General features: G+C 44.7%; 1 protein-coding gene across 1 annotated transcript; it reads right to left on the bottom strand.

Moving 5' to 3' along the window:
• Positions 1–4068: 4068 nt before the first annotated feature.
• On the bottom strand, positions 4069–5289 carry LOC138366684 (uncharacterized). The gene has a single exon (XM_069327950.1). The coding sequence runs from the start codon at positions 5287–5289 to the stop codon at positions 4069–4071; it is 1221 nt and encodes a 406-aa protein (XP_069184051.1).
• Between the last annotated feature and the right edge of the window lie 5530 nt (positions 5290–10819).

Below are 10819 nucleotides of genomic sequence, written 5' to 3'. Positions count from 1 at the left end.
ATACTGACACCTCGGGCGGTTTCAACACTCACTAATTCGAATTTTCGTCAAAATCCGAGATTTTCACCACAAATGGACTCTGACAAAATTACAACACGATTTTCTCGAAAAATAACTAAATTCGGCAAAAATGTAATTATCACTGTTTAATGCTTCAGAACAGAATTACGTCCCTTGCGCGCACTAGAGGGTAATACTGGCCCCAGAATATATACAAAACATGAAAATTCGAATTTCGCCAAAAAGTCAGATTCTAGCCCAAGCTGGACTTAGAAAATTTTTCACCTACGTTTCTACTGAAAACAGAATTCTAAGTGTAAAAACGCAATTCTACCGTCTTACTGGTAAAAACTAGAAAAATATCACTCGCATCGACTGGAGAATCCTAATGACACCCAGATCATATACGTGACCCACGAATACAAATTAATTACAGTTAACGACTTTCCGACGTTGACTTAGCCGAAAACTTATCCCAAAATACTTAGAAATATTCCACGGACAAATAACATTTACACGCAACTTACTATCCCTTAAACTCCTTCACTTACTATAGTGACCGACCAATAGCCCTAAGTCCAGAGGCTTAACTACACTCTAGCAACAACGCCTCTGACTTAGACTAATACAACAGGGAATAACAAAACAATGTACGCACTTAGCCTAATATGCAAGAAAATGCTAAACACTTTGATAAAAAAAATTTTTTTAACCGGGGATTGAATGTAAGGGAAAAAAAAATTAATCTCTAGAACAACGAAAATAAACGGAAATTACTTTATAAATTTAAGTATACTTAATTAAAAAATGCACTCGACTTAATCTTATAATTGCCCTTACCGGCTCGCCGTACCACACCTAGCCTAGGGGCCTCGACCATCTAGGTTCCAACAGAGCGACACGCAGCTTTCAGCAACAATTATGACTAGGGACGACTCAACCTCCACTAAGTGTGCGATCACTTAGTTGTTGAATCGCTGCTAGGTAGGTTACTAGTCCGTCCCTCGGAGGCCGCAACGCCCTTCACGGATTTCCGTTTTTCCTAGCATTTTGGGTCGTCTAATAACGCCCTCGGACTATCTACTGGCGTCCCACAGATATATCCGCCCCGACAGCCCTCAAGGAACTGCTGTTGAGAGTATGGTGGCTCCCAACACCTCTGAATTAATTGCAATGGGTCGAGTATGGTACCCAGTCCAATCAACTCGGAGCGGTCTCCTTTTCAATAAATCTATTTTAACAGCCTAATCTTACTAACTAAACCTTAATCATATCAGCCCGCATGACCCAAGATTCGCCAATCCCCACTCAAACGCACTGTTGTGAGGCGCACGACTAATCCTGGCCCGCGGCTGTCTCCTTAGCATCCGCGCACGTGTTCGAACGGCTAGACGCGTGAGCCTTTCAACAATTTCAAACAAAATTGTTGAAACCACCGCTGTGCACCATTGTATCACAGGTTAGGGTTCTCTCTCTACTTCTCTTTCCTTCTACTCCCTCTACTCGTATTCTTACTTTTTATTCTCTACCAAGGGACTCCAAAACTTTTACCAAAGCCAACTCCACGCCACGTGGTCCTAAGACGATTGACTGACTTAGGATTCTACACCCAGTATGACGTGACCTAGGCTTTAAGCAAAACCCTAGAGTCGCCTCTACGCTGCCACCACCAGACCAGCAACACAGAGCAATGATCGAGGTCTGGATCGATCACGCTAATTAATCAACCTTGGGGCTTGATCCCCACTAGTAGTTTATAACCTCGGAAACTTGAGTGTGGAATTAATTAGATGGGGATGATGAATTCCGATTCGATGTTAGAATCGATGTTAGAATCGGCGCCCAATACAACTCTGCCTCGTGTGGACCACGTGATCAGGACAAGTATACACATAACCAAATGGAAACAATAAAAATGCAAATTATTAACTTAATTAATTTATTAAAAGAAAACTAAAACAAAATCTAAATATGTTCACTCCCTGTCACTTTAACACTCCCTACTTGACCTGAATGGCAATGAGACTATTCTATAAATAACCATAGCAACTATACCTCTATGTTTTACCAGCTAAAGATGTTGGGCTGGTCTCGGGGAGAGGTAAGATGTTTGACCTCTCCCAGCTGCTCTCGTGACCACACTGATCTCTTCCTCGTCTGGCCTAGCCCAGGCTAGAGCATTGTAACCTTCCGCCTAGTCAAAGTTTCACCAAGTTACTAGCAAGGTTTAAGTTATAACAATTAACCTCTGTTTGTACTGAATTGATCCAGACTGGTTGAATTATTTTACTGAAATTAAATTACACAAACATCTAACGGCAGAGCTGTTCCCGATCCCCCAAAAATGGTTAATTGAACTTTGAGAAATAGTAGACCTGTCAACCCTGATGACCTATGACCGCCGGTCACTCCGCCTTACAAGTTAGATCTGATTCGTGACGTCACTGATGGTGACTTAAACTCAATAATTAGAATACTCTTGATATTGTATCCAGTACTATTATACAATACAATTTTAATGCAAAATGAATAAAGGCTAATTTTCTCTAAATTACTGAATACTATAGGATGGTTCATTATACGCAGCTATGAACAAAGCGTCGGTTATTTCCACCGCGAATTCCCCTGGGGTCAGGTTCCCAGGTCACCATGCGGGCTCAGCTTCCCATTCTCTTTTGTCGATAAACCACTCTGGATAATTCTTACAACAGCCTAGTTTGTTACACCTCCACACTAGTTACTGTGGTAACCTTCCACACACTACTCATACGTCAGGCTGCGAGCGGCCGCGTCTAACAGCCTGGTTGATCAGTCCAGCAACCAGGGGCCCTGGTCGACGACCGGGCCGCGGGGACGCTAAGCCCCGGAAGCACCTCAAGCTAAGGTAGTTACTGAGGTGACCCGCACACAACTTACTTTGGTGACCCTCCACACTAGTTACTGTGATGACCCTTCACAATAAATACTGATGTGACCCTTCACACTAGTTACTGAGGTGATCCTCCACAGTATTTACTATGGTAACGCTCCACACTAGTTACTGTAGTGACCCTCCACACTAGTTACTATGGTAACGCTCCACACTAGTTACTGAGGTAACCCTCTGGTCACCTCAGTGAGGTGACCAGAGGGTTACCTGGCAGGAGCTTCTTGTAACTCGCTGGTTACTCTCCTCCTCAGCAACTTAGTCAGTCGTCTCTTCTGTTAGCCAGCTCCGGATACGGCGAATCCCGTCACTGCCACTCTACAGGCAGACAGCAGAACACTTCACAGTTCTCCTCCGGCGGCGGCTCACTGCTTCTGTAAAGCAGACTAGTGTAGTCTGAGACCTTGGGTTCCCTGGGTAGACTAACTGTCCTCGTATCACAGCAACCCCACGTCGACTCTGTGAATACAGACACGTCATCAGTACCCTGGGACACTAGGAAACACCACTTACGGACCCTGACATAAACGTACAACTTTTGTGTCTCACCATGGTGCCTCCACAATGTTCATAGGAGTCATCATTTAACGGTTCGTCCATTGGTCCTTGCTTAGAACACACACGAAAATAATACAAAATACTGCCAAGAAACATTTGGCTATCTTGAGGTTATCTTGAGATGATTTCGGGGCTTTTAGTGTCCCCGCGGCCCGGTCCTCGACCAGGCCTCCACCCCCAGGAAGCAGCCCGTGACAGCTGACTAATACCAAGGTACCTATTTTACTGCTAGGTAATAGGGGTATAGGGTGAAAGAAACTCTGCCCATTGTTTCTTGCCGGCGCCTGGGATCGAAACCAGGACCACAGGATCACAAGTCCAGTGTGCTGTCCGCGCGGCCGACCGGCTCCCTGAGGAATAATTTTCATGAGCCTGTAATATCCATAGCCGGCTATATCCGTTAGCCTGGCTTGGATCAAAGAGGGCACTAGAACCTGCGCACATACCTCACATACCTCTGACGTCTGGGGAATCTCTGGCCGGTTCAGTCAATATAGTACCTCGCCATACCGCAAGTACTTATGTGCCGTCGCTCCAGACTTTTGGGTAACTGTGGTGCTTGTACATGAGGTCTCTCTTCTTGCTCAGTTGCTTCTGTCCCTGTAGCCCCCATGTTTCTCGTCGGGAGAAGATTCAACTGAATCTGTTGGAATGTTCTCAATGTGTTGGGTAGAGGGAGAATTAAACAAGTTATATAATTTCACGTCTGCCTGTACCTGGGTATTAATGTTTCCTGCTGTCACCTCAGACCTTATTGCTCCTACGGCTGGCTCGTCCACAATCTTGGGATGATCGTTGTTCCAACCTATCGCCAAGTCGTTGCCTAGTACTACGTCTATCCCAGCTATAGGCAGTGTATCAACTACTGCCAACGTGCATGTGCCACTGAAGTAGGGTGAGTCTAGGTGTACTTGCTCTAAGGGGGCAACATACCGCGTCAAAGGAAACCCAACTAGGACAACCTTTTGTCTCCCGTCTACACTCACTCCCTTGGGTAACGAGTCTCTCACGATCAGGGACTGGGCTGCTCCATTATCTCTGAGTACTACAACTGATCTACCAGTATGATCACTCGTTACATACCCGCCTGAAGTGTGCGGGGCAAACAAGCCTGGTCCTTCTCTACTCGTCATTAGAGACTGGGTTCCCACTGGTGGTGTCACACAACCCATCAGCATTACTTCCTTATGTGGGTTGTTACTTCTTCTGCCTCGGCACATAGCAGCAATGTGCCCTCTCTGCCCACAAGTCCAACACACTACGTTCCTCCTTGGACTACGGTATTTTGGACTGCTAGGACTAGTCCTTCGGGGACTACCTGGGGGCGTCTTCAAAGCACTCTGTGGGACGGGTCTTCCTTCTTCCGGTCGAGATTTGCCAAACAGACGTGGGTAATTCTTCGGGACATACCTGGTAGAGGATCTACGAGTAAGGATGTACTCTTCAGCCATAATGGCAGCCGCACTCAAGGTCTCTACCTGCTGTTCTTCTAGGTATGTCTTGAGATCTCCAGCCAGACATTCCTCGAAGTCTTCTAATAGTACGAGCTGTTCGAGTTGTTCTTTCGTCTTCACCTTTCGAGATGCACACCACTCCTGAAAAAGCCGTTCCTTGATGTTCGCAAACTCGGTGAACGTGTGCTCCGAGGTCTTCTTCAGGTTCCTGAACTTTTGCCTATAAGCTTCAGGCACCAACTGATAAGCCATGAGCACTACCTTCTTCACCTTGTCGTAATCACTGGAGTCATCAAGGGACAACGTGGAGTAGGCGATTTGGGCCTTCCCAGTCAAGACGGACTGTATCATGATGGCCCAAATTCTCCTTTGGCCAATCCAAATAGGCAGCAACCTTCTCGAAGGCAGCGAAGAATTTCAAAACTTCCTTTTTGCTGAATTTTGGTACCATCTTTATATTTCTTACCGGATCGAAACTACTTGTTTCCTGTGTTTTCCTCTGAATCACCTAATCGCAGCACTTCTAACTCGTCTAGTCTTTCCTTCTCCTTTTCTTCTCTAATTCCAAACGTTTCATTTCCATTTCCTTCTCTTTTCCTTGTCTTTCTCGTTCTTCTCTTTCTCGCTCTTCCCTTTCTCCCTCTCTTCTTTCTTCTCTTTCTCGCTCTTCTTTCCTTTCTTGTAATTCCAAACGTTTCATTCCATTTCCTTCTCTTTTATTTCCCGTTCTATTTCTAATTTTTTCCATTATCTCACGATTAATTTCTAAGGCATTCATTTTGACAGTTAGAAAACTTATATTCAGTTCACCCGCATCACTTTCACCGTCACTACCTTTATCTTCCTGTTCAGTAGAAGCCACCACACTTTCCTTTGCACTCTGTGCCTCGCTTTCCTGCTTCTCCCCGGCCTTTAAGTGCTTATGAACCTTCGATAAGATTTCGACACGGGAATCACTCTCACGTATTTTGATCTCTAGATAGGCACCCACCAGCACAAGTTCCTGCTTTCCCAGATATTTCAATCTAGCAAGACAGTCCTCCTTGTTCAGAAATTCCTGAACATCGTCTAGATCCTCAATGGTCACTCTCTCTGCCATTTTATCACCTAAGTGGTGCACGAGCACTAACACACCACTTCACTTGACACTAGGCACTTATAATAACCGAACACTGCGCTCGCCAATACTGCACTTACTCACACTGAGCATCGCACATGTAACGGTCTAAAAATAGCAAACAGGGGAATTATTCACAGGGGGTTGCACTACGTCACCATCCCTGTCAAACGTACTTGACAAGAGGTCGGATCCCGTTGGGGATGCCAATTATGTTACGGCCACAATGGGTCGCAACCGAGTTCTTTTCAGGTGGTACTAAAGTTCTGGTATCCGGCCCCAAGTGGCTTTCAAGGAGTGAGCACAGTAATGCAAGTAAAACAAAAAGGGGGGGTGCATTAAATACTATACTTCATTGATTATCCGTATATTCACATATATAATTAATTTCCCATCACCTCATGTATATAGTCCTAACAGAAGTATTTCTACACCTAATATGTACAAAAGTGTTTTTCACGGGACACTACGCGCTCTTTAATGCTCCAATGATGCAGTCTTGTAAGCTACCGTGTTTCCTCATCCATAGTACTATCCTCAGCCGGTAGTTGGAAACAACAATGAGTCTACCCTGGCCACGGGCCAGCCAAACCACAGTCTCACTAAGTACATCCTCTGGAATGCCCACAATCGCAGTCCAGCCTAGTGCTGGCAGATACCATCAGCCTCGCGCTGCTGGGCCACTTCACGTGCAAATACTAGGGTAGCGAGCCCTAGGCAGGAGCTTCTTGTAACTCGCTGGTTACTCTCCTCCTCAGCAACTTAGTCAGTCGTCGCTTCTGTTAGCCAGCTCCGGATACGGCGAATCCCGTCACTGCCACTCTACAGGCAGACAGTAGAACACTTCACAGTTCTCCTCCGGCGGTGGCTCACTGCTTCTGTAAAGCAGACTGGTGTAGTCTGAGACCTTGGGTTCCCTGGGTAGACTGACTGTCCTCGTATCACAGCAACCCCACGTCGACTCTGTGAATACAGACACGTCATCAGTACCCTGGGACACTAGGAAACACCACTTACGGACCCTGACATAAACGTACAACTTTTTCCCTCAATAGATGGCACTGATTTTCTAGGCGCAACCTCCCCTGAGGTCAGCCCCTGCTACCTCTCGAGCTACTAGGACAAGAATCTAGCATTTATGGCTGGTATAGTCCTGTCACTACTAGTCACTACAGCATCGTCCAAGTTGTGGGGGTTTTGGGAGTGGACTCACAGATGGCGTTGATGTCGCTACTCCATGCTCTGACGATGGACTTGGGTTCGTAACACCTCCACACTAGTTACTGTGGCAACCCTTCACACTAGTTACTGTGGTGACCCTCCACACTAGTTACTGTGGTGACCTCCACACTAGTTATTGGGTGATACTCCACACTAATTATTGTGGTGACCCTCCACACTAGTTACTGATGTGTCCCTGCACACTAGTTACTGTGGTGACCTCCACACTAGTTACTGTGGTGACCCTCCACACTAGTTATTGTGGTGACCCTCCACACTAGTTACTGATGTGTCCCTGCACACTAGTTACTGTGGTGACCTCCACACTAGTTACTGAGGTCGATGAACTTGTAGTTCAGCCCCGGAGACTTCTTTTGCCTCTATTGTCCTACAAACGTCAATATGGACATAAACATTAGCGACGTTCCCTCGTCTTGATTGCCCCATTACTTTTGTCACGTCCATGTTCGACAAGAGAAACTATTTGCTGCTTGGGTGAGCTGTCGAGTGACTACCTAATTGTTCCGCTGCTTCCATACGTTTTCTAACTAGCCAGCATCTGCCAACCACTTACTAGTAGTTATCTAAGAGTAGGTGTAGTTACAGGATAAGAGCCACGCTCGTGGTGTCCTGTCTTCCTAGTACCCTTTGTCACATGACTTTGAAACTACTGTCGGTGTTAGTATCCACTGCCTCTTCACTTAACGTGTTTCAACCGTCTATCACTGTCTGCAAAATAGAACATTCTAATATTTTTCGGCATCTTTATTTCATTAGCTTGTCTTTATAGCCTCTTGTTCTTGGAGTTGTACGTTTCAAGAACTGCTGTGAGCGACTCCTTGACTCAGTGGGCTGGATACTCAACACCAATTGGCCTCGACTCTGTAGCCTGGACACTCATCACCAATAAGTCTAGACTCAGTAGGCTGGACAATCATCACCCATAAGTCTAGACTCATTGGTCTGGACACTCATCACCCATAAGTCTAGACTCATTGGTCTGGACACTCATCACCCATAAGTTTAGACTCAGTGGGCTTGGTAATGTATGTAAAAAAAGAGGGGGAGTTGAAATGAACGCAACACTTCATCCTTTATCAATATATTCACTTAACTTAGGGGCTTTACTTGGGTTTCAGAAAAGTTGTTCAATGTCAACCAATATTTTTTGATTAGTTGTATATGAAAAGGGCTGCAATTGTTCCAAGTTTCAGTACTGCAGCGTAAATAGAAAGGGAGTTTTTTTTTCAACGAATTTTACACATTTTCAAGTGTGAATAAAAAACACACCTTTCAGATATAATCATTCTATGACACTTTTCTGACACATTAGCATATAATAAAGGTTCGTAACTTATGGAGTTTCCAAAACATCTTTAGTTTTCCTAATACAAATATTCAAAGTTCCCCCAAGAAATTATGCAAATCTGTAATGTTTATTGCTATTATAAAATCAATAAATGAACTTAGGAAAAAACGATAAGTTGCGAGTTTAGAGACATACACTTTACATATAATGTGTATGTTTCCTGTAAACTGAATAAAAAATGAAAGAGTTATTCAAACGTTCATGTTAGTTGAAAACATTGAAAATAAATAAGAAAATAATAAAGTCTAAAGGTGCTGCCATATGTGGCTGAGGTTGACATCAACCAGTTTTCTCCAAAATTGGCACCCTTACAGATAGGCTTATATGCAGTCGGGTGTACAAGTTTCGTGCAAATCGTCGGATAAAAAACAAAAAAAAAAATGAAAAAAACAAAATTTAACTTAATTTTTTTTTTCTAATAAAACTAATTATAATATTTTTTAATATATGCTGTTGTGATAGCTGAGAGTCATAGACATGATTTCAGTTGACACTTGTGTTAGATAATCGTTTTTGACCATTTTGGAATAATTTTGACACATACTTCAATATTTTTTCTCCCTTCCTATTTATGCTACGATGCTGAGACTTGGGCCAGATGAAACTCTTTTTCATGTACAACTCGTCAAAAAAGTTTGATTGAAATCGAACCAGTTTTCATTTATTGCATATTTTAGGCAAATTTGTAAGTAATGCCTCCTTATTATCACTTTCCCATCACCTTAAATAGAAAATAGAAAATGAACTGATATTACTACACATGAATATTTACATGTGTCGCTGTTACAAACCCAAACCCATCGTCGGAGCATGGGGCAGCGACATCAACGCCATCTGTGAGTCCGCTCCCGAAACCCCCACAAAATGGACGACGCCATCTGGTGGTGGTAGTATGATGCCTGCAAGAGACTAGATTCCTGCTTTGGTCAGCCCGAAGAGTCGCTGTAGCTGACCTCTGGTGAGGTGGCGCCTGGAAATCAGCGCCATCTTTTTGAGATATTTTTTTTTTTTTTTTTTTGAGATATATACAAGAGTTGTTACATTCTTGTACAGCCACTAGTACGCGTAGCGTTTCGGGCAAGTCCTTAATCCTATGGTCCCTGGAATACGATCCCTGCCGCGAAGAATCGTTTTTTCATCCAAGTACACATTTTACTGTTGCGTTAAACAGAGGCTACAGTTAAGGAATCGCGCCCAGTAAATTCTCCCCGGCCAGGATACGAACCCATGACATAGCGCTCGCGGAACGCCAGGCGAGTGTATTGCATATCTATTGGGATATGAGTTGTATGTCAATGTCAGAGTCCGTAAGTGGTATTTCCTAGTGTCCCAAGTACCGGCCAGTTTACTGATGACGTGTCTGTATCCACAGAGGCGACGTAGGGCTGCAGTGGTACGAGGACAGTCAGTCTACCCGGGGCAGCCAATATCTCTCTACTCCATTCTGCTTGACCTGAGCAGTGAGCCGCCGCCGAAGAGGAACTGAGTAGCATCTGCTGTCTGCCTAGGAAGTGCCAGTGACAGAATTCGGCGTATCCCAGGACTGGCTAGAGGAAGAGACGACCAACAGTGAGGTGCTACGGAGGAGTGTAACTAGCTAATTGCAAGACGCTCCTGCAAGAGGTTCGCTACCCTTGTATTTGTTCGTGTTGAGGCCCAGCAGCGCGAGGCTGATGTTCTCGGCCAGCACCAGGCTGGAGAGTGATTGTGGGTGTTCACAAGGAGCACCTAGTGAGACTGTAGATACCCTGGCCCATGGCTAGGGTAGACTGTTTCCCAGTACTGGTTGAGGACGGTACTGTGTGTTGAGGCAACACTAAAGTTGACACGGCTGCATTGCATGAGCATCGAGGAGCGCTTAGTCTTATGAGAGCGACACATGTGTATATATCAGTGTAGTAATACTTTGCTTATGATTCTATTTAAGGTGATGGGAAAGTGGTGATGTAAATATATTGATAATTGATGAAGTGTCGTATTCCTTTCAACCCCCCACCCCATGTTATTATACTTCCATTACCAAGCCTACTCTTTGAAAGCCTCTACCGACTTGGGGTCGGATACTAGTACTTTGGTTCCTCCAGCAAAGAACCCGGTTGCGACCCATTATGGGTCGCAACCGGGTTCTTTATGGGCCGTAACAGTTGCTCTCACATAAGACATTAAGCACTCCT

This window comes from Procambarus clarkii, chromosome 20 (genome assembly GCF_040958095.1).
Source record: "Procambarus clarkii isolate CNS0578487 chromosome 20, FALCON_Pclarkii_2.0, whole genome shotgun sequence".
In the NCBI taxonomy this organism is placed as follows: Eukaryota; Metazoa; Arthropoda; class Malacostraca; order Decapoda; family Cambaridae; genus Procambarus; species Procambarus clarkii.
The sequence above is the reverse complement of the archived record's forward strand: the minus strand, read 5'-3'. Positions and strand labels throughout refer to the sequence as shown.

What these genes read in the sequence shown, in the direction of transcription:
- LOC138366684 (XM_069327950.1), bottom strand. Translation starts at nt 5,289, where the DNA reads ATGATACAGTCCGTCTTGACTGGGAAGGCCCAAATCGCCTACTCCACG.